This window comes from Mastigoproctus giganteus, chromosome 14 (assembly GCF_048544385.1).
Source record: "Mastigoproctus giganteus isolate SK-2022 chromosome 14, ASM4854438v1, whole genome shotgun sequence".
In the NCBI taxonomy this organism is placed as follows: domain Eukaryota; kingdom Metazoa; phylum Arthropoda; class Arachnida; order Uropygi; family Thelyphonidae; genus Mastigoproctus; species Mastigoproctus giganteus.
The window spans coordinates 78,610,478-78,636,167 of NC_143588.1; the positions used below are offsets into that span (position 1 = coordinate 78,610,478).

Consider the following 25,690-nt stretch of genomic DNA (forward strand, 5'->3'; position numbering starts at 1 on the left):
GTTACAGATCAACTTGTATCTATCATATGCTTCTGTGTCACGTATTAATTTGTATGTACCCCATGCATTTTTCTTCTCTGCCATATGTCTCATTAGTTCATTTGACATCCACTTAGGCCTAAACCTTGAACAATATTTCTTAGTTGGTATGTAAAGCCTAGTAGCTTCCAAGATAAGTTCTTTTAATGTTTCCCATTTTGAATTTGCTGTTGGTAACATCATCAGTTGGTCCCACTGTATAGAATTTAAATACTGTCTCAGTCCATCGTAGTCGCCTTTACGAAAGCAATAACCCTTCCCTTTACCCCTAATAGTAGTTACCTCTTTGAGTAAATCCCACTTCAGCATACTGTGATCACTGCCACCTAGTGGTTCATTTATCTGCAGATTCTTAATGCATGAAGAATCACTACTGATAATCAAATCAAGAGTATTACTCTCTCTAGTTGCCTCCCGAACATGCTGATGTAGAAAACAATCGTCCAATAAATCCAAAAAGCCTTGCTAGTGTGTGAGTGACCAGCTCCCAAATTCCAGTCAATATCTGGGAAATTAAAATCCCCCATTATAAGACTGGCCCACTCTATTTCCCCGTACAGTTTCTTATTATACTCATCAGAGTCATTAGGCCTATAGCACACTCCTACTCTCAATTTTTATCTCCCAATGCTTATGTCACACTAAACTGACTCGACACTGCACTGTCGAGCAATGTCGACTGGCTTCACTTTCTTGGATTTTATGCATTTCTTAACTAATAGCATAACCCCTCCTCCCTTCCTATCCTGTCTATCCTTTCTGTAGGCATTGTACTCCCCAAATTCCAGTTCTGCATTCCTTATATCTGTGTGACACCATGTCTCTGAAATCCCAACAATATCTGCCTTTGATGTTTTGAGCAATACCTCAAATTCATCAAATTTATTTACTAAACTCCTAGCATTGATGTACTCGCAAGTATACATGCACCTGTTCTTTTTCTTTACTACCCTAACACAACCCATGTGTTTACTTGTACCCCAATGATTCCCAGCAGTCTCTGAACTATCCTGCATCTTATTTTCCAGGCTGCTGCTCATTCCAATAGAAGCAGTGCAAGAATCACTTTCGCCTCTGCCAGTGGCTACTGTTAATCTATTAGTCCTTGTATCCCCCCAATCTAGCAGTTTTCTGACCCACCTAACACTGCCTCGATAGCATCAGCAAACATTCTTGCACCCTTTCTATTTAAGTGTATCCCATCCCTGTAGAAGCAGTCTCTCCTGTTAACAAGTACAGACCAGGCTGAAAAAAATTCTACCCCTTGAGCCTTGCACAATCTTTCCAGGGCCGAATTGATCGACAGGGCTGTCATCATATACTCCCTCCTATCGTGTCTGAGCAGAATTGCAGACACTTTCAAATTCAACCCTAATTCATGGCTTTTTTTCAACAGTGACCTGTACTTGTTAAGTAATTCCGCCGGTCTCCTACTCTTAATATCATTAGTGCCAACGTGTACAACCATATCACCTTTTGTGCCCTTAAAAGATGATATCTGCTCTACTACGTCATCAATCTTTGCCCCTGGCAGACATACCCTGGTCCTGTTCCACCTATCCTTTTTACAAAGCATGTTTCCCGTTTCCCTGACAATAGCGTCACCAACAACTACTAGTTCCTTTGGGACCAGCGCATTCTGTGATTTCTGAATTGTGACTTTATTTATTAAATAATTTTGCAATCCTTACAATTTAAAATGACATCAATTGATGGAGGAGTTAAAAGAAAGCGTGTGAACTTAAATGTGGCATAGAAATTAGAGCTAATTGAGAAATCAGAACAAGGCATCTCAGTAGTATTTAGGTTCCTACAAAATCTCGTGTAATGAGAAACCGTGTTATACGGGACTAAGAACCAGTACAAAAAGTGAGGTTACGTTCCAGAAGCTGAAAAAAAATACACCATTTTTTTATAACTATTGAAAACTTAATTTTTATAGTAGTAATAACTAAACAAAGGTCTTATCTTACAAACTGTGGTACTTATGCACCGATGAGCCGAAATATTATGACCAGCGAGTCGTTATGTGAATCGAAGCAACTGCAGGTGAATTGCGGCACATGCGCAAGTCATGACACTATAAAAAACACCTGATACTGAGCTTTTTTTTTTTTTTTTTTTTGGCTTGTGCAGTATAAGCCATAGGCTTTCTTGCACCATGCGGCCGTTACTAATACTAATACTTTGTTAATTAGTGTTACTCTTGTTCTTCAGTTGGGAAAGGCAGCGGACCTAAGTGAGTTTGACAAAGGCCAAATTGTAATGGCCAGACAACTGGGTCAGAGCATATCTGAAACGGCACGGCTGGTGGGATGCTCATGGTCAGCCGTGGTTAGTACAGTAAACCCTTGATTTAACAGACTAATAGGGGTGAAGGGGTGTCCATTAATGCCAAAAGTCCGTTAAATCGAAAGTAACCTGTGGGGCACTTTTTATTGTTAATGTAAAAAAGAAAAAAAGCTTTAATACAATATACAGTACTGTAAAATATAAAATGCATGTTGCAATTTGGCCTTTGATTTACAGATATCAGAAACAGTTTTTTTTTTTTTTTTTTTTACGCATAAATTTCGCAAACATGTGCTACTGAGATGCCTTGTTCTGATTTCTCAATTAGCTCTAATTTCTGTGCCACATTTAAGTTCACACACTTTCTTTAACTCCTCTATCACTTGATGTCATTTTAAATTGTAAGGATTGCAAAATTATTTAATAAATAAAATCACAATTCAGAAATCACAGAAACACTATATGCAACCTGACCACACAATAGCTTGAGGCAGACTGAGACCGAAACAAAGCGAGTCGGTAGGCCTGCAGTTTAGTGTCCCGAATCATGTTCAGCGCGCAAGTTACCACCTGCTCTTATCTGTAATCTGAGAAAACAGCTATTTGAACACGTTTTCAGAAAGAATAAAAAACAATTTCCTGAATTTGATTATAAAAATAAAAGTAGGTAATTATCAAAACAATAATGGAAACAGGTAATTATTATTAAATTTTAATTAATAATAACACAATTTTTGTATAACCAAAAAAAATAATGTGGTCGAGATTAATATGTACATTACTGTATTATTATTTGTCCGGTCCGTTAAATCCGAAATCCATTATATCAGGGTCGGTTAAATCGTGGGTTTACTGTACCTGCCAAAAGTGGTCCGAAGAGAGAATACCCACAAACCACCAGCAAGCTGTTAGACGACCACATCTCATTGATGCCTGAGGTGAGTGAAGGCTCTCCTGGATAGTATGTGGCAACGGAAGGGCGACTGTAGTGCCGACCGGGCTTGCCGGGTGGGTAAAGTGCTTGCCTGGCAACCCAAAGGTCACGGGTTCGATTCCCGCCTCGGGCTTGGATCAAAGTACTGCAAAAACCTTGGGAGGTGCATTATGGCCACAGAAGCCTATGCGCCAACAACTACCAAAAAAAAAAAAAAAGCGACTGTGGTGCAACTCGCCGGTAATTCGAATGCTGGTGATGGGAGTAATGTGTCACAACACATACATCGAACACTGCTGAAAATGGGGATGTGTAGCTGCAAGCCACTCAGTGACCATGCTAATCACGGTTCATCGATGACAGTGCCTACAATGGGCATGCGAGCATCAAAACTGGACCTTGAGTGATTGGAAGAAGGTCATCTGGTCCAATGAATCACGTTTCTGGATTCACGTGTCCGATGAATCACGGGGCTGGGTACGTGTGCATCGTTTACTTGGGAACTGGACCTTGAGTGATTGGAAGAAGGTCATCTGGTCCGATGAATCACGTTTCCTGTTGCACCATGTGGATGGATGGCTGGGTACGTGTGCATTGTTTACTTGAGAAAGTGATGGTGCCTGGATGCACTGTGGGACGAAAACAAGCCAGTGGCGGCAGTGTTATGCTTTGGGTGATGTTCTGCTGGGATACCCTCGGTCCACTCATCCATGTGCCTGGCACTCTGACGTCTACCACCCACCTAAACATCATTGCTAACCAGGTACACCCTTTCGTGGCAACAGTCTTCCCCTCTGGCAGTGCCATCTTTCAGCAGGATAATGCACCGTGCGGGACTGGTTCATAGAACATGAGGAAGATTTCCAGCTATTGCCTTAGCATCCAAATTCCACAGACATCAATTCCATCGAGCATCTGTGGTTTGTGTTGGGGCAGCAGCTCCGATCTGCGGTGTCTCAACTACATACCTTAGAGAAGGTAAAGGGTCTGCTGGCTACGTGTTGGTATCAGATACCACAAAACACATTTAGAAATCTTGTAGCGTCCATGCCTTGCCGAGTATGAGCTGTTTTGGCTGCACGTGGAGGACCAACATCGTATTAGGTAGGTGGTCATAATGTTTTGGCTCATCGGTGTATGTCAGATCATGTACTTTCATTTAATTTTCTTCCTCTTCATCGCTAGTAAGCACAATCTCTTCTGCAGCATCTAGGTTTTGTGTGCTTTCTGCTCTCTTTGAAAGTCACGAACTGCACTCTTCGAAGTCACAAATTTTTATGGTCTCAAACAAGCACAAGTTCAATAGCACAGAACCTAACCCAGGGATCTCCCAACAAAATACAGTGGACCCCCCCCCCCCACTTTAAAGATAGAAAGCACAAATTTAACTTTATTACCTTACCAATTAACAAAGTTAAATGATACATGAAAATTAGAAGAATATTTTCCAGTTAGCAAAATTAAAATAAATTTACGCTTATATACATAGCTTAATTAATACGTACTGTAATATATACATACCAACTAATTGATATTTCTGTTCGCTGACTCTTTTTTTTTTTTTTTTTTTTTTGGTTGTAAAATTTTAAACAGTAAAAATGATAAACAATTAATAAAAAAGAATATGGCGTGCACAAGTTGCAACAAACACAATACGTACAAGTGAGTTACAGAGTAATGAGTTTCTGAAAATTTATTTTATGTTTTTTATATGATTGAATATTTCATGGAAGGGGAAATGCATTTCACCATAATAATGTGAAAACCCACAGAATTCCGGCTATTGATACTATAGCAAATGCAAGAAGATATAGTTTACTACCCTTTTATAATTGATTACACTAACAGAAAAGACCAATAAACTGGAAACTGCAAATTGTTTTATGGTAGTGACCTCCAGAAATGTGCTTTAGAAAAATATCATGAAGGCGATAACGACTAGAGAGTCAACAGCAGGGATCCATAAAAAGGAATGGAAATGTTGAAAATTGCATCTAACATAATAGCAGGGATTTCCCAGCACAAAAGCTTAAAAAATACCATGTTATAAGGGGGGTTGCCTATATATGATTCCGGAACTAGAGGCCATAAATTCAAATTATAGGGAAGGAGATTTAGACTGGATTGCATAAAGTTTTCTTTTTAGCTAGCAAGTTATTGATTGCTGGAATAAGTTACCTCTGTGGATCATTATGGCTAACAGCTTGGAAATGGAGAAGTGAGCTGTATAGGTACCTGTCGTGTGAGGAGGAAAATGTGTAGGTTGTTTATTTTTTAGCCAGTTGCAGCAAAAGCTTGTAGCTTCCTTGCACTCTGTGACTGAAACTATAAGTGGGAGTGTTGTAATAGGAGTTTACTGTACCACCCTCAGAAGCTTATAACATTGTTGAAATATATAGATATATTTCATTTGGAAAATATCCATATTTCTGAATGAAATATTTTTTTCTAGTCATTAATATTGTGACTGCTTTAAATATATATTGTAATATTCATAGTTATAGTGATGTCAACTGGGTTATTTCTGTCCCAGTTTTCTATGATATTTCTGTTCCAGTTGATTTATTAGACAATTTTTATAGAGAAAAATTGGCAGAAATCTTTTAAAATTTCTTTTGTGGTTATTGAAGAGCTGTGTAAAATTGGATTTTTTTATTTAACTAAAAGTTTATAAAAAAAATTGTAGTGGTTAGTAGTAGAGGCATGTGATGCAAGAAAGCAAGCATATGAGCTTATGTAGTATCAACCAAAAAAAACCATTTCACACATCCATAAACTTCCACAATGACAGATGGAAGTTTGTTCCAGCAATCAGCTACCCACTAAAGGAAAATTTCTGCACATATATTCTACAACTGGCTTTCCTCAGTTTGAATTTGTGCCCCTCAGGTTCGTAATCAGGTTTGTTTGTAGTTAGTACATGTGCAATAACACTTCTTTGTGGTTGTTAATTTATGGGTTACTCTGTTTTAAATGGAAGCATCTTTGAATCTCATCCAAAAACATTCAGTTATCGAGCTTCTGGTAATTGCCACACACAGTTTTGGGAAAAGAGGACACAATCAATTCATTCCAGTGCATTGAGATTTTGGACTTGGACAACTCAAAAAAAACTAAACAAGTAAGGCCTGGCAGTGACCTCATTGCAACTGTACAACATTGGCAAGAAGTTTGTTGCTAGGGTTTGAAATTGTTTTGCATCCTCTGATTAGCCCAAATTTTGTCCTGAGCAACTCCTCTCTCCCAGAGCTTAAAGAACATCTTTTAAGCAAAACAAATATGACTCCAATGAAAAAATCTTCAAAGTATCTATGAATAGCTGGTTGACCTGTCAGCTGAAAGATTCTTATTGAAAAACTTAAGCACTAGGTAAAATTAGTCATTGTTTTTTCAGACCACTGTCAGTCATACAATATTTACACATTATATGTCAATTTCCAGCACTTTAAAAGACCCTCTCTTTTAAACGTTTTAGGGGAATTTAATTTTTGCTTTGTGATACACCAGATTTAGAACAAAATACATTTTTTTCTTGGTACCACCTCCAAAACGTTTTATGTTAATACATTCAAATCCAAGGCCTTTCTTTTTGTCTTGAATGATACCTGGAAATTCCTCCTGGAGAAAAAAAAAAACTCTGACAGACTCTCCTATTTCAAAATCATCAGCACAGAAAGTTGTAATTTACCATATCAGTGCTGGTGATTGCAAACACAAGAAGAAACCTGAAGTAGGAAACTGGTAACAAGAATGAAATACCTTTACACTGAACCATGACTTCATACACAGTGTTTGCTGGCACTGCACAAATCAGTAGACTAGTGTTCTGCACAGAGAATGGGCCAGAGACATGACCCAACAAAATTCCAATAGAGGATAACCATTGGAGACAGATTATTTTAAAATGTCTTTCTCTCCTATTTTAATTTTGCACTTATTTTTGATTACATTAGTTATTAAGTCTCCCCCCTCCCCATTCCAATATTTTTATATAAAGACTTTTTTTTGCCTTTCTGATACTTGTTTTCCATTGTCCATTTTTCCAGACAAGCACCCTCTGTGCTTATCTGGGATTTGATGTGTGTTGTAGTTATGTTCCTAAAAAGCACAACTTATTGAACTAATGTATTATGTGGGAGATACTTTCCAGACCAACTAAAAAAATTCGAATTTATACATGTATAGGCATATGAATAGGAAATACTTATTTTATTGTATGCTAAACTGTAATACAGTATAATTTCTTGTAATTGCTAAATAATAATGAGAAAATACACTATGAAATTATTAATAAAACATAAAAATAATTTTTTTTTTTTTATTATTCTTCCTATTACAATTGCTCCTCCTCAGCACTTGAAGTTGCTACAACTGTAGCTGAAGTTCCTGCTGCTTCTGTGACTAGCTTTGATATTCTCTGGCTTTTTTCTTGATATGCATTGGAGAGGGAGGAGTCTAACTTCATCTGCTTGCCACCATGAATCTTTGCATCATAAATCTCACAATAACAAGACAAATTATAATTTATGAGTCATGCTACCTCAGCAGAATGATCAGGCAAGTGATCACAACTCTGCAGAACGCCTATTAATTCATCAACAAGGTTAAAAACACGCCTAAGATCCTTTGTTGTTAAGCTGTTTTCTTCTCTTGGGCCTGTCTCTTCAGAAGGTTCCCCCATTTACATTTCCCTCCAAGCAAAAGTATTAAGCAGTCTTTGGAGGGCTTAAACTCTGGAGCACTTTTTTCATGGATTAAAATGTACATTTTGGATGGCATTCTCTTCTAGTAGAGACCTATTTCATCCACATTAAAAACTTGTCTAGCGCCATAACCTTTTTCCTCTACAATCCTAGACAAAGTCTGTGCAAATGCAGATGCCCCTTCAGTGTCTGTACTTGCTGCCTCACCTTGTAGTCATTTTTAAATCTATAACGGGATTGAAACCTATGAAACCAGCCATGACTCGCACTAAAAGTTTCTCTTGCTGAAGCTAAACACTCTCTCACTTTTAACAAAATCATAAAGGCTGAGGGCCTTCTCCCAAATAAGAGCAAAACTTACTGGAGTATTTTGCTTGTGCAAATCTTCAAGCCACGTTGAAAGCAACTTCTCCATTTTTTCTATAATGCTACTCCTCTGCCTGGTAATTTTAAATATAGAATGTTGGGTTATATACTGTGCTTTGCTCATTATTGCCCCTTCATTTTTGATAATCATATGCACTGTTGTTGGCGGTAAGTCAAGACACTGAGCAGTATCAACAGCTCTTTCACCACTTTGCTTAATCATCTCTATTTTAACATTTAAAGTCACATTATGTCACCTTTTCACTGCACTAGGCAACTTTCTTGAATATTTTCCACTCATGATGGAGTAGTGAAATATTTTTGGATATTTTCCACTCGTGATGAAGGATTAGTGAAATATTTTTGGATATATATTTGCAGTGCCTTTTCACTCACGGAAGCAACATGGAGCTGTGCATTGTTCTAGAAAGTTCTATTGTTTATTTTATGGAATTTATTATTTATTTATTATTTACATTTTTATTTCATTATATATTCTCTAAAATTATGATTTACAGTACTGTATAGTGTACATTAATGGCTATACGGTTTTGTAAAATTTATTTGTTGTATTAAATATTTAATACATACTTATTACTACTTATGTTTTGATAAATACTCTATATATTTTTACATTTTATATACAGTATGTAATTATGAATTTAAAAATACAGAAGGAGAAAGAGAAGATTTGAGGAAATTATACATATACAGTAATACCCCGAAGTTACGTGATAGGTGGGTCCGACAAAAATCGCTTAAGTCGAATTCGCGTAAGTTGGGGTACAACTTTGCATGTAAATACATATAAATTTTGTTTAATTGGGACCAAGGACTAACAAAAACACTAGTTTAGAAGAAAAATATTTAATAAAATTGCAGTTCTTTATACATATTAATACAAAATATGTATTAAAAAAATAAATGAGTTACGTAAAAAAGTTATTTCGATGTCGATGGCTTCATAAAATCTAACAAATTCATCTGACGACACAGCGCCTTTTTTTTCACGCAGAATTTCTTCGTAGCAAGCTAATATTTTTTTATTCCTTGCTTTGTACCTATAACATGTTCTTCGTTGGAGTCTATGTTTTCTAAAATTTTTAAGCCCTTTTCAATTGAGCTGAGACCTTCTGTCAAGCTTGCAATTGTCATGTGCTTTTCTGGTGGAACTGGGTCTGAAGTGTCAGATACTTCAGTGACATTTTGCTCACGCATCTCTATGAGCTCATTCATTGTCAGCTCCTGACTATGTGAATCCAACAGCTCGTTGACATCATCACCATTGACTTCCAAATCTAATTGCCTGGCAAGATTAACAGCTTCTATCACATTAGCGACATGATCAGTTTCTGGCGTTGTTTTCGTCTCGGTTTTGAAAAAAAATGGCCAAAGTTACTTCCAGACACCATTCAATGTTTTTTTTTTTTTTTTAATTTCATCACAAGATTCTTCAATGATTCTTACGGCATCTAAAAGATTGAATTGTTAAGTCTTTAACAGATATCTCACTATTTTGTCTCATAGCTTCATTCAGACGTGTAAACTAACGCCTCATGTAGTAAGCCTTGAATGTTTTGATAACTCCCTGGTCCATCGGTTGAAGCAAGCTGCTTGTGTTTGGAGACAAAAACACAAGTTTCACACGTGGGTCGAAATTAATTAGGGTGGCAGGAGTGCTACCGGGTGCATTATCAATAAGAAGCATCACTTTAAATGGAATCTGTTTAGACTTGCAATAACGTTCGACTTCGGGTATGAAGTGGTGACCAAACCAGTCCTCAAAAATGGAAGCTGTCACCCAAGCTTTATGATTTGACTTCCAAATCACTGGTAAGCTAATTTTAGATATACACCAAACGAAAAAAATCAAGAACCGCGTAACTCAGAGTTTGCATAAGTCAGGGTATTACTGTATAATCCTGTTCAAACGATGTAAGTTGAATATATATGATGTGTATGGAGTTTACCGTTCTAATTAATCAATGAAGTGCTTGCGAAACAACATATATCGAGGGCCAGCTTAGAACCATATTGGTAGGCCATTTTTTTTCATTCAGTAGCCATTTAGCTGACTCCTTATGACAGTTAAATCATGAGGATGTGAAGGATGATCAATTACTGAATATGTACTTCATATGACGGGGGAAAAAAAGTCAGCACAAAGCAAATTTATAGTACCATTTATCAGATGCACTACATAATGAAAACAGAATATCTCTTCAGATAACTTTCATTTTCACACCATCCTGTTATATTGGTTAATGACAACCCCATGAATCAATAATATTTTTTCCATAAACAGAGTGATTGGTCGATGACAGCCCATCAACCAATAAGATTTGTGCCATAAATTAATTGCTACTATAATGGTCAGCAGTTTATCATCATTGGCATTTGACATATGCTTCAAATTTCTAGGTGTCGTAGTGACTCAGTGCCCAAGATTGTGTCCTGACAGGGAGAATTCAAGATTTGAGGATATCCTCCTAATACCTATGGTCCATGAAATTCCTTTTTACAAAAATCAAGGGGTCTATGCACCTGTTAATAGTGATGCTTATCCACACTTTAAAGCACTCTTTTTTGTGATGTTATGCAAGAGTAATTTCCCATCCTCTCCAGATGGTTTGTTGAAAGTTAGTTGGTGGCCAAATCTTAATTTTTAAGTGTTGCAGTTCTGTCATTTGAATGGGTTTTCCTCTACATACTTGAGTAAAAAGGTTGTGGAATGTGGATCATTCTTAGATAACAAGATTTGCTATACAATGGGCCAGGAGTTTAACCTGTTTTAAGGAGAGTACTGTCTTTAAGTTTAATCTTCTCCATTCCCATATATTATTTACCTGTTTTAATAATTATGTGATATACGGTAAATGATACTCAATAAGATTAATAATTTAAACTTTTTTTTTTTTCATTCATTCTGAGTATTTTAGTGGTCTTCTAAAATACCTGTATGGATACAGATACTCGCAGTTAGCAATCACTGCTATACGCAAATGAAGAAATATTGAATATTTAATGAAAAAGAAACTGTAGGTTTGTGAGGGAAGAGTAATTGGCAAATTGAATTACGAAAGTGTGCTGAAGACCATTACAGGGGTTTAAGTGGAATGATAGATGAGCCCAGTCTGACTGCAGAGCCACCAAAGCAGGAAGGACCATCAATTATTATCTTTATTGTAGACAAAACAGTCACCCCACAAATCTTAATACAGGAAATATATACCAGGAACCTGTCAGGGGCATTGCCAGATCAGGAACCTCAGGCTGTGGTACAGCCAAAGTACTCAACGAAATCGAAGACCGGCACTAACAAAAACTGGGTTGTCGAGATTGCACCGGCCACCTGGCAGACACTGAAACATCAGTCCAGGATCTACATAGAATGGGGAAGTCATAGCTTCTGGGAGCGCGTGGCCATGCCCAAATGCTATAGATGCTGTCAGTGTGGCCACACCTCCCATACATGCAACCAGGTTGCTGCCACCTGTGGCCACTGCTCAGAAAAAGGGCATGAATAGCCCTGTTCAACTCTCTGAACAGGGCTAAACCATCGAACTGTGTAAACTGCAGAGCACTCAAGCTGGAGCATAACCACTCAGTCAGAGACCCCAAATGCCCTACCTACCTCAAAACAGAGTCTTTTCCAACAAAGAATAAATTATGGGGACTAGGCCTAAACACTACAATACAGCCCTGCTAAAAATCATGGAAGTCAACGCACAACGAGCTTGAGCAGTGGTTGAGCAACTTTGAAAGAAAGCCAACAAGGAAAACACAGATATACTGATCCTTCAGGAACCATACACGCATGTTAAAAAAGTACAAGGTTATCCAGCCAATTACAAGATCGTCCAAACTGACGAATACACTCCCTGGGCGGCCATCATTATCCCAAACCCAGCCATTACAGTAACGCAGATATCTCAACTATACACGGCCTGGGCTGCTTGTGCCCATATTATCTCCCATTGGGTGCTTTCTTTCTTTGTGGTGTCCCTGTACTGCAGGCCAGGGAAGGATATAACTCTAGCAACTAGAAATCTCCAGACCCTCTTGGACACATTACCTAATCAGAGAATCATCATGGGGGCAGATGTAAACTGCTGCTCCCTGGCCTGATACAGCATGACCCCAGATAGGAGAGCCATGAGAAATGGCCAGATCCAGGAAGATCACTTGGCAAACATATTTGAGATCCTCAACTTGCCACACCAACTGCCAACTTTCTGTAACACTCTGTGGGAGGCCACAGTAGATGCATCACTCGCAACTGCGAACGTCGCCCGATACATTAAACACTGGACGGTCCAAGACTCCTGGACACCACATCCGACCACAGAGTGATTACATACCAGATACAGAACCAACTCAGTAGAATCCCGATAATAAAAACATCACTAAACCGCTTCGCAGTTATAAGGAAAATTGGGAAACTAGATTAGCAAGCATTAGCATTAGTAGAGGCATATGATGCAAGAAAGCAAGCTTATTCAGCATCAGCAAAAAAAAAAAAAAAAAAAAACCCACTCCCATTTCACCCATCTGTTCGTTCCAAATACCTGTCCAGTTGAGCTTTAAATTTGTTTAGGCTATCAACTTCTACAACAAGTGATGGAAGTCGGTTCCACCAACCAACCACCCGCTGGCCAAAGGCAAATTTCCGCACATCTATCCGACATCCGTCCTTCCTCAATTTGAATTTATGCCCTCTGAGGTGATTATTCTGAGCAAGATGAAGAATCCCATTGGCATTGAGCATGCTCAAACCATTCAAAGCCTTATACACCTCTATCAGATCACCTCGCCGGTGCCTAGTCTCCAGACTCTGTAATTTGCAAAACTTAAGCCTTTCTTCGTAAGAGCAACCCTTTGTTCCATTCACTAATCTTGTTGCCCTTCTCTGTACCCGTTCCAGCAGTTCTACATCCTTCTTGAAATGAGGCCTCCAGACCTGTATACAGTACTCAAGATGTGGCCTAACCATTGCCTTATACAAGGGAATAATCACCTCTTTATCCCTGCTAGAAAAATTCCTGTATATCATTGACAACACACCATGAGCTACTCTTGCAGCTCGTCTGCACTGCTCAGAGAACTTCATATCTGCCTGCACAATTACCCCCAGGTCCTTTTCATTCTCCACCACTGTCAGTGTAGTACCGCAGAGTTGATACGTTGCTCTGGGGTTACTGTTTCCCATATGTAGTACTTTACATTTGTCAATGTTAAACTTCATTTGCCACCTCTCAGCCCATCTGTTCAACCTTTCCAGATCCTGTTGCAGCAGCATAGCGTCAGTAGTGTCCTTAACGACCCTGCCAACCTTTGTATCATCTGCAAACTTGAACATTAAACTTGATATCCCATCATCAATATCATTCATAAACACCGAAAACAACAACGGACCCAACACTGAACCTTGAGGAACTCCACTAATAACATTAGTCCACGTTGAGCAGTGTCCATTGATTACCACTCTCTGTCTTCTGCCACTCAACCAACCCCTTATCCATAGCAGCAATTTGCCTCCAATGCCACACTGCTCCAATTTGTGCAGCAGTCTTCCATGTGCAACAGTATCAAAAGCCTTTCTAAGATCCAAATATATAATATCAAAGTTATTCCCTGCATCCAGTTCTTTTGTGACTACATCATAGTATCCAATCAAATTTTTCAGGCAAGACCTGCCCTTAACAAAACCATGCTGTGTCTGAGCTATAACTGAATTCTTGTCTAGATGATCCTGCAGTGCTTCTTTAACCAGTGCCTCCATTAATTTACCTGGAACAGAAGTTAAACTAACAGGTCTATAATTACTTGTGTCAGCCTTTGATCCTCCTTTGTGAATTGGGGTTACATTTGCACATCTCCAGTCTATGGGTACCTCCCCTGAGTCCAAAGAAGCTCTCATAATTATGGCTAGGGGTTTGCATACTTCCTTTGCTGCCTCCTTTAATATAACTGGATAGATCCCATCCACCCCAGGTGCCTTTTTTATGTTTATCCTCAACAATCTCTCCTCCACTTTCCTCTCAGTTATTACAAAATCATCCAGCTCACTGCCAATGTTTACTTTACCTACATCATTCTCCTTCCTGAATAACTCCTCATGCGTGAATCAGTGTTGCCAACTCTTAATAATATTTCCGGCTAGCCGCATACTCAAAATCCGCTATTTTTAGCACTTGACCCGCCAAATTTTTTAAATTTTCATTTGTTTGTACTTTGTAGTGAATAAAAACAAACAAACAAATAGTATATATAAATAGTTATTTATTTTTCTGTTTTTAATATAAAATCAATATCTAAAAATCTAAATTAATTTCGAAATTCAATACCTCCTCATCATATGCTTCTTGTGTACCTATTTTGCGAAGCAATTCTTCAGGTAAAACATAATTTTTACAACACTTTTCAACTCTTTTGAGTCCGTATCGTACTGATAAGATTAACCGTGCCAACACTCATTCTGTTGAGTGTTTTGTTTTTTACTAGATTTAAGTTGCTGAATATTCTTTCCACATCTGCATTGGATAATGGCAAAATTAAAATACCAATGCAAATTCGCTAATTTCTTTAAATGGATTTTTACCGCTTGCATCTCGATATTTCGAAACTTCTGACCAAAACTTCATTGTATTGTTGATGTTTTCCCATTTAACGAGAGTAATGTTTATATACTGTTGCTCCATTTTTTTCAATTTCTACTTCAGACAATTTTAAATTTTGTAATAAATTTATCAGTGGTTCTTTTTGTTGCTTTAATATATTGTTAACTGAGATTAATGACATTTTTTCTAATTCTTTTATGTTGTCCGGAAGGCGTTGTTTTAATTGTTGATACAAATCAATCAAGAAATTACGGCATCTCTCTCTTATTGCCATTTCATCTGTTGTTGTTGTGATAAGTTTATTCATTATTAATTCATTTATTTTTCTTTCAAATTGGTAACCTAAATATGGCTTAGGGTCTAAATAATTATTAATGTCCTCTTCTATCCTTTCAATATGTGTATTTGGTAAAAACATTTTATTGGCAACCATCGACAATAGCATGTTTAAATCATGTAGTAATAATGTAAGATCGGCAGTATTTGATTCAAAAGATTTGTTTACTCTTTGTACTTCAGATAAGATAGGTTTTAAAATAAAAGATATGCTAAATTACTTTCATCTTTGAACATTGAATAAAGAAGTTCTGCAGTATAACATTTGTCAGTCAAGCGAGTTATTTCAAAATGGGCTTTTAATTCAATATACTGTTCTAAAATTCTTGTTATAGCAACTTCAATGGATAACCACCTTGTTTGACACGAATGAACTATCTTTTTCGGATCTGCACCATCGTTTATGGCACTGTATAAATATTTGAATTGATTTTGTCGGCTGGTGGATTTACTAAACGCACGATTTTGCATTGCACGAGGGTTTCTAGGAATACAACTATCGTGTTAGACGAGGACTGACTATACTAAGATATTATTACACTGTGGTTATTAGAAATAATTATTACTTATTACTCTTATTACTTATTGCTCTGTGGTTATTAGAAACGTTGAAAGAGATGTCGGTAATTCGGATCGCATTTCTTGGAAGCCAAACAAATACGACGAAGAAAAATTATCCAATGCCATTCCTTCGCTGTTTCAAAAAAAGGCGTCATTAGAATTTTTTCCACATTTTTAGATTTGATTCAACAATTTAAAGCTATGACCCAATGATCAGGTCGTGTGACCGCGAGCGTAACTACGTAAAATTGTTGGGGTTCTCCTCAGGGAAATCCAGAATAATATAAAACCGATTCTTCGCTTTATAAAAAAAAAAAAACTATGAAATATGATATCCCTACTATTTCAATTATGAATTATTTTTATTGTTAATTAAATAATTAATTGAACAATTAATTTAATATTTCTTAATATAAATGTTACATTGCCAAAATACATAAAATGCTAAACATTTATACTCTTCCCGCTAAAAAATCCGCTATCCGCTATTTCATATTTTATCCGCTAAACCTGAAGCAATTCCGCTAAATCTAGCGGGAAAACCGCTAAAATGGCAACACTGGCGTGAATGTAGATGCAAAATACTCGTTTAGATTGTTAGCCACCTGAGCAGGATCCTCAACTGTTGAACCATCAATATCCAGTGGACCAATCTGATTCATCCCTTTCCTTCTCGAGTTCAAATATGTAAAGAACTCTTTTCTGTTTTTCTTTGCATCCTTTGCCAAGGATTTTTCGTAGTCTGCCTTTGCCTGCCTAATCTCCTTTGTGACTTGGTTACAGACCAACTTATATCTATCATAGGCTTCCATGTCACCCATTAATTTGTACGTATCCCATGCATTTTTCTTCTCTGCCACATGTCTCATTAATTCATCTGACAACCATTTAGGCCTAAACCTTGAACAATATTTCTTAGTTGGTATGTAAAGCCTGGTAGCCTCCAAGATTAGTTCCTTGAATGCTTCCCATTTTGAGTTTGCTGTTGGTAACATCATCAGTTGGTCCCACTGTATAGAATTTAAATACTGTCTCAGACCATCATAGTCGCCTTTACGAAAACAAAAACCCTTCCCTTTACCTCTGATGGTAGTTACCTCCTTGAGTAAATCCCACTTCAACACACTGTGATCACTGCCACCTAGTGGTTCCTCTATCTGCAGATTCTTAATGCATGAAGAATCACTACTGATAATCAGATCAAGAGTATTGCTCCCTCTTGTTGCCTCACGAACATGCTGATGTAGAAAACAATCATCCAATAAATCCACAAAAGCCTTGCTAGTGTGCGAGTGACCAATCCACAAATTCCAGTCAATATCTGGGAAATTAAAATCCCCCATTATAAGACTCTCTGATTTACTGGCCCACTCTATTTCCCTGTACAATATCTTATTATACTCATCAGAGTCATTAGGCCTATAGCACACTCCTACTCTCAATTTTGATTTCCCTATGCTTATGTCACACCAGACTGACTCGACACTGCCCTGTCCATCGATGTCGACTGGCTTCACTTCCTTGGACTTTGTGTTTCTTAATTAATAGCATAACCCCTCCTCCCCTCCTGTCCTGTCTATCCTTTCTATACACATTGTATTCCCCAAATTCCAGTTCCGCATTACTTATATCTGTGTGACACCATGTCTCTGATATCCCAATAATATCTGCCTTTGATGTTTTGAGCAATACCTCAAATTCATCAAATTTATTTACCGAACTCCTAGCATTGGTGTACACGCAGGTATACATGCACCTGTTTCTATTCTTAGCTACCCTAACACAACCCATGTGTTTACTTGTACCGCAATGACTACCAGCAGTCTCTTAAATATCCTGCATCTTGTTTTCCAGGCTTCTGCGCATTTCAATAGAAGCAGTGCAAGAATCACTTCCACCTCTGCCAGTGGCTACTGTTAATCTATTAGTCCTTGTATCCCCCCCAACTAGCAGTTTTCCGACCCACCTAACACTGCCTCGACAGCATCAGTAAAAATTCTTGCACCCTTTCTATTTAAGTGTATCCCATCCCTGTAGAAGCAATCTCTCCTGTTAACAAGTACAGTCCAGGCTGAAAAAAATTCTACCCCTTGGGCCTTGCACAATCTTTCCAGGGCCGAATTGATTGACAAGGCTCTCATCATATACTCCCTCCTATCGTGTCTGGGCAGAATTGCAGACACTTTCAAGTTCAACCCTAATTCACGGCTTTTTTTCAACAGTGACCTGTACTTGCTAAGTAATTCCGCCGGTCTCCTACTCTTAATATCATTAGTGCCAACGTGTACAACTATATCACCTTTTGTGCCCTTAAAAGATGATATCCGCTCTACAACGTCATCAACCTTTGCCCCTGGCAGACATACCCTGGTCCTATTCCACCTATCCTTTTTACAAAGCATGTTCCCCGTTTCCCTGACAATAGAGTCACCAACAACTACTAGTTCCTGTGGGACCAGCGCTTTCAAGGAAAAACTCGCTGCTGAAGTTGGGAAGCACTACCAGACTGCGAGCCGACCTAGAGAGGCAAATGACCTGCAAAGAAAAGTAATGAAATCATCACAAAAGCTAGCAAACAGGCAATGAAAAGGAAAATCCCAAAGCTAGGCGCCTTGCCCTGGTTGACCTCTGACATTGAAAACCTGAGAAGAGAAGTAATGAGGTGCCGAAAGGACTTCCAACGGGCCCGACGATCTTGGCCGGCCACTGAGGTCGCGACCATGAGGGACAGTTATAAAGATGCAAGGAATCGATACACCAAATTAATAAAGGACACCAAGTGAAAAACTTGGGAAATCTTATTTCCACAGCAGGGAATGCTGACCCGTGGGGAGTGGTTTATAAAGTAGCCACTAACAGATACCCCAGAGGAGAAGTCGCAGAAGCAACAATGACCCCGCTGGGTTCCCTGACCACTACATGGGATGACTCGGTGACCAATATCCTAAACACCATCTTCTTGGAACAGGTAACTCCTACCCTCCCAGAACAACTGCAGATCTGTCAAGGAAATGACTTGTACTTCACTGATCAACAAGAAACGCCCTTCGCTGAGGATGAGCTGCATGCAGCCACCATGCAAATCAGAAGGAAAAAATGCCCTGGCCCAGATCTAATTGAACCGGAAATTGTGAAGAAAATAGTGGAATACACCCCGGATCTGTTACCCACGCTATATAACACCTGCCTCCAAGAAGAAACCTTTCCTAATGACTGGAAAATTGCTAACATCAAGCTTAAATTGAAAAATCCATCAAAGCAGCCAGAAAAACCTGAGTCTTACCGTCCGATCGCCTTACTTCCAGTTGTAAGCAAACAATTCGAGAGAATGCTGCACAAGAGGCTCCTCCACTATTACAAAGGGGCAAACCTAACAAACACAATGCAATTTGGATTCAAACCACGCTTATCCACGATCAAAGCTCTCAAGACATTGCTGGTTAAAGTAGAAGCCTGTACTACCAAATATTTTCATGTTTTCAGTATTGACTTTGTGGGGGCGTTTGACGCCATCTGGTGGCTGAGTGTCCGAGCGAGACTTGGGTGGGCTAGAGTGCCTCTAAACCTGTATAACACAATCAGAAGTTACCTAACACAGAGGATCGAAGTACATGCACCATATAGGAAGCTAACCAGACAAATCCACAGGTGGTGCCCGCAGGGCTCTGTCCTAGGACCCCTGTTATGGAATATGATTTTAGATGAATTCCTGGTCCTTGATATTGGCGAAGTCTGCGCCCTGGCCTTCGCCGATGATTTGATACTAACTGTTGCTGCTGACTCACAAGTGCAGATCGAAGGAAAAGCCAACCACACAATAGGAATTTTGCAAAAACTGGGCTACAATCCATTGCCTGCGGATTTTTCCAAGTAAGACCTGCTCGGTACTCCTGAAGGGCAGACTCTACTTTGCCAGACCACCGCAAGTGAAAATCCAAGGCACCACAATAAAACTTGCTACAGAAATCAAATATCTTGGAATCATCATTGACAAAAATCTCTTTCCAGCCCCATCTAAAGTACATTAAACAAAAGATATGGAAATATTCTGCATTGGTCGCAAGAGTGACCAGGACGGACTGGGGGCTAAACAAGCAGACCCTGTCCCCTCTACTACAAATCTACCTTCATCCCAGTTATCACATATGCTTCACCAGTTTGGTACAAAAAGGTAACCACAGTGGTAAATAGAAGAACCTTGGGCATTATCCAGCAGTCAATAATATTGACAATCACACGAGCTGTCTCCACAGTCAGCACGCACTCCAGGTTCTGGTGGGAGTCCTCCTGCTGGACTTGGAAATCATTAGATGTACCCTGACATATAATAAAGCAAAAGAAATACTGTGTACTATCCTGAACTACATGTTGGATCTCCTCAACAACAGGAAGCTTGAAAAAACCAGAATTTTCCTACAAACCAACCACTTGTCATCCAGAATAAAGATCCTTAGATGCTTCAACCAAACAAAACCACTCATCATCCAGAATAAAGATCCTTAGATGCCTCAACCAAACAAAAACCTAACAGCTACAATCTGAAGAACTAATCATTAACTTAACCTGGAACTGACCACTGGCTTAAACTGGAGCCATTATCTGGACTTGACCACTCACATGTACGGGACAAATGTCCCAGGAATGGCATAGGAAGACCTGACAAAGACATTGTGCAGTTTGTTGACGAAACGTCATTAGGAGATCTGAACTGGGTACCCTCACCCAGTTCACTTTCCGTCCCTTCCCTTGGCAGGGGGATGGTTACTCTGTACCCCCTGCCACCCCCTATCTTCACCTGGTGAGGCATGGGCCTGCCCCACTAACCTTTGGGGTTATCTTCACTTTTGACCCCATATTACTGTTTTTCACCCCCCAGTCTTCAATCTCCCTTCCCTCGGCGCCTCCGTACCAGGTGGGCATGAGCAGCAGTGCATAGCACACTCTTCTTGATTAGACCGGGGTTCGAGCCCATGACCACCAAATACAGAGGATGCAGAAAGGTCGTGGAATGACCAACACATATCCTCAGAGCAATATGGCCTTAGTTGTTAATGCTCCTAAACAGCAAATAACAACAACTCCCTTCCCTCTCTAGCTAGGCGCCTCCATAGCCAGGTGGGAAGGAGCAGCAGTGCGTAGCACACGCTTCTTGATTAGACCAGGGTTCGAGCCCATCACCACCAAATACGGAGCATGCGGAAAGGTCAGGGAATGACCACCGCACCGGAGCAATATGGCCTTAGTTGCTAATACTCCTAAAAACTAAAAAATAACAACAACCCTCTCTAGCTATCTTGCGACTAGCATTTGACCCTTGTCAAAACTACACAAGCCTCACACTCAAAAAAATAAAAAAATTTTAACTCTAGCCCACATAACTTCTCTCTTTCGGCCTGACTCAATTTCTAGCGTTTCTCCCCCCCCCCCTCCATCCACCTTTTTTTTTTTTTTTTTTTTTTAAATAGGTCCTAGCCACTGAAATCTCAGGAAATTAAGTGGCAAGACTTGCCAGTACAAATAGTAAATCTCTAAAATACTGGTGTACCTAGTCTGCTTCCATGAGGTATAGTGTGGGCAACGGTGGGTCTCATTACAGACCCAACGGCTAAAAGACCAGATGAACAACTGCACAAAACACTACATTCCATAATATCCATACACTTTTAAACCTCTGGCCTCTACAGTGTTCTGTATCACCCCACAATGGGGTGATACAGAGCAGAGATGGGGGAAACCCCTGGTACCATTAGACCCTAAACACACTATACCAGCGGTTCCCAACCTTTTTTGACTCGTGAACCCCTTTCAACATAATTTTTTTATCACTAACCCCCTCTCAACATAAAAACCCCTAAGCCTATATTCTCTGAAATCGTATGATATTTCTGAATTTTTATTATAAAATATTTCCAGTACTAAGTTTTTATAAGCGACATAGCATAATAATAAAAATTATTATTAAGTATCACTTATACTTTGTAAAGCAGTTATTAATCAGTCTAAACTAGATTTCGAACAGGTTAAAAGTAGAAAGCTTGCTTCTTGTCCAATGGTAGCTGACCATTGTGGTTTCTTCACCAAAACTATTGGCTGCAATTTTTGCCCATCTCTGTTTCCACTTCTCTCAAAACCAGACAGTTCTGTTGACACATCAGCCAAAGATAAAGCTGACCAGCTAGCATTCTATTTTCCTTCTAACTCATGTATTGATAATCTTGGTAAATCACCTCAAACCATTCCCAGTACACTCCATTCAATGCCATTTGTGGTCTTCTGTCAAAAGGATGTCAGGATTTTGATGAATCTGATTCTAAGTATTTCTCTACTTGATCTCAAAACCTGAGCTCATGAACTTACTTCTGTTCTTTGCTGCTTTTTTCACTTCCTATTCCAAAGGTGTTTTTCCTTCTGCTTGAAAATTTGCTCATGTCCAACCAGTTCCTAAAAAGGGTGACAAATCCCTCCAATCCAATTATTGTCTCAATGCAATTACTTCTAATTTTTCTAAAGTAATGGAGAAATCAATTAAACGCCAACTCAAACTACCTAGAAACATTCCGTCTGATCAACGATCGCCAGTATGGATTCCATACTGGCGATCGTCGATCCATGGTGATATTCTGGCTTATGTTACCTATCTATGGACCAATTCAATGGAAAAGTTGGGTGAAACACAAACAGTTGCTCTTGACATCTCCAAGGCTTACGATCATGTTTGGCATAAAGGTCTTCTAAATAAACTTTCATCTTATGGTTTGCCAGCTGTTTTTTGTAGTTGGGTATGCAGTTTTATCTCTGACCGCTCACTGGTTAATGGTAGACAGCTGTCTGTCTTCTAACTACTCCACTAATGCTGGTATTCCCCAGAATTCAGTTCTTTCTCCCACTCTTTTCCTCTTGTATATTAATGACCTTCTTCCATTGACTGGAAATCCTATCCATAATTTTGCTGACGATAGCACATTGAATTCCACCTTCCAGTTTGAGAAACCTTGCCCTGCTCAAACAGCTTCAACTTCTCGAATATCCACTACCATTTCCTTAAATGCTGATCTCCAGGTAATGGTAGTGGAGCAAAGATAACTTTTTCAATCCTTCTAAAACTCAATCCTGTCTTATATCCTGCAAAAAGAATTCTTCTGCTCCTATGTTTATCTTCGAGATGCCCCGATTTCTAGGCTAGATCTTGGGGATTACCCTGACTTCTAATTTCTCTTGCCATAAAGCACATTACAAATATTGCTTCCTCTGCATCTAAAAAACTTGGTTTTCTCTTTTTCTCTTGGCGTTACGTTTCTTCCTGTTGTTGACTCTGTAGAAATTGCAAATCCAGCCTACCACGGAATATTGTTCCCACATCTGGGGGGCTTCTAGATTCCATTCAAAAGTGGGCAGTTGGTTTAATTAATGTCGCATCTCTAACAAAACAAAAACACAAATTATGATGTTAGGCTCACCCATAAATGATTACATCTACCCATATATTTATTGTGTCTGTAAATTGCTTGTGTTCTCTGGTCGATTTGCCTGTTTTGCTAGATGAAAAAATCTTGCTATCTACGGCTGAGACTGACTAACTCAACCACGGAGTAAAAAAAAAAAAGCCCATTAAAATTCTTTGCGTCATCGACGGGATTCAAACCCGGGCCTTATACACCCGGTGTGGGGAGAAAGGTGACAATACCACTGTGCTACCAGTGCAGACAGTCTCATAGACGTGCTGTTTCTAATGCATGCCTTTTCTACAGATACTTCCAAGGGCACTGTTCTTCTGAATTGGCTTCTGTAATTCCCGCTATCTCTTTCAAGCAATCCGAACACGTGCAGCAACCAGTCAAACATCCTTTTACTGTCCAAGTTCAAACTCACAGAACCAACTTTTCTTCTTCCTCATTTATTCATTCAGTTTCTGTTTTCTGGAACAACCTTCCTTCATACGTATTTCCTGAAAATTACAATCAACAGAAGTTCAAGTCTAATGTCAACAAGTATCTTCTTTCAACTTTTCAACCTTCAACCCATGCACGGTACTAAGTACTATAGATTCTTAAAAAAAAAAAAAGTACCTGTACATAACAATGGTGCTTGAGAATCAAAAAAATTTTAGTATGGAAAACATTTATTTAACATGATATACCTTAAGATAGTAAACTAATTATAAGGAATTGTAGGAAATGTGTTTTTTTTTCCTTTGGCAATTCTTTACTTTTTTATTTAATTTTATTTTACTTTATTGCTATTGAACTTAGTCCAATCATAATGGTATTTTAAGATATTCTATAACATATCTAATTTACTTTATTGTTTATTATTATGTATATATTTTTTGGTTTACAATAATATATATCTATTATAGACGCCATTATAGAATTTTTAATGTGAACCCCCTGGAACATTTTCGCAAACTCCGAGGGGTTCGCAAACCACCGGTTGGTAACCGCTGCACTATATTATAGTATCACCATGAGGTGATGGTACCAATTAAACAGTTGAGTGGCATCTTACTATAAGTTTAACAGCAATAATACTTTCAGTAGGGAAGGGCTGCTAATTTGAGTATTTCAGTACAAAGGCAACTCGTTATGAATAGAAACTGTGTTGTATATGCAAGATCATTATCATCACTCACGCTTCCAGGATTTTCTAAAGGGGTGGCCAAAGCAGTATTCAGATTATCACCTAGCTATAATGTTTTTGTTTATGTTTTTATACTCTGGCACGACCACCAGGTCAGTGGTGGTTTACAATAAATCACTGAATACAGATTTTAATTGTATTTAGTAGTCACAAGCTCGAACCCCGGTCCACTCAAAGAGCATGTGCTACTGCACTTTCATCCCTGACCACTCGGCTACCATGTAACAGTAAAAACAAACAAACAAACAAACAAATATATATTATTTTGATCATATAAGTTGAAAGGTCTATGGCCCCTACCTGGGACTGCCATTGATTGTCATTATTTAGAAAGAAGTGGGAAAAAAAAAAAAGCCTTTGTTCTTTGCTTTTTTTCCCCCAATACAGACTTTGGTTTATATGCCTAGTATAGTGAAAGGATATACGTTCTACTACTATTAATGTATCTGTCATGGCTAAATGAATGGTGTTAAAACAAATCTTGGTAATCTCAGTGTAAATCAAAATATCACAGTGCAAAATTCAAAAATAAATTTTAATACACATGTTTTTTTGTTATTGTTATTTTTCTACTTTTATCTGTAAATTAATATTTAAATTCTTACTCTCTTTCTCTCTCTCTCTCTCTATAGAATGGGAATAGTACTTCATGGCCCATGTGGGGGCCATCATGGACATAGTCATGGTTTAGGTGGAGGTGGTCATAGCCATGGTTCAGTAGCAGAAAATAACCATGAACACAGTAGTGAGTTTGAAGCTAGTGTGAAAAGTAAATCTGGTCAAAATATTAATGTGCGAGCAGCCTTCATTCATGTAATAGGTGACTTACTACAAAGTATAGGTGTTTTAGTTGCTGCTTATATTATACACTACATGGTAAGTTATAAATCGTGTAATTGAAATTTGTAGAAATAGGTTTTATTAGTCTTTTATTGTTACCACATTCCATTTCCATTTGCTTTTCAAAAACATATCTCTCAAACATGGATTTGTTTTTGGGCAGCTCTCTATCCTGGCTACTACCATTCCAACTATTGTACCTTGTCGGGGGAGGTCCTTCTGAATATGTAGTGTTACTTTTGCAAATCTTTATACAGTTTTGTTTCACATCATATCAGTAGTCTTGCAGCATTGCTAGGCTAATTTTTCAATAAAATTCCACAGTGAATTGTCACATGGAATAAATCTGGGATGAAACAACA

At 38.5% G+C, this 25,690-nt stretch overlaps 1 protein-coding gene across 1 annotated transcript in view; it reads left to right on the forward strand.

Annotated features, from left to right (window-relative positions):
• LOC150075272 (proton-coupled zinc antiporter SLC30A2-like) overlaps nucleotides 1-25,690 on the forward strand; it is a 133,669-nt gene that overhangs the window by 52,859 nt on the left and 55,120 nt on the right. Inside the window, exon 5 of the mRNA XM_090388424.1 lies at nucleotides 25,121-25,364. Coding sequence (XP_090244550.1) covers nucleotides 25,121-25,364 — 244 coding nt within the window. The remainder of the gene's footprint in view (nucleotides 1-25,120; nucleotides 25,365-25,690) is intronic.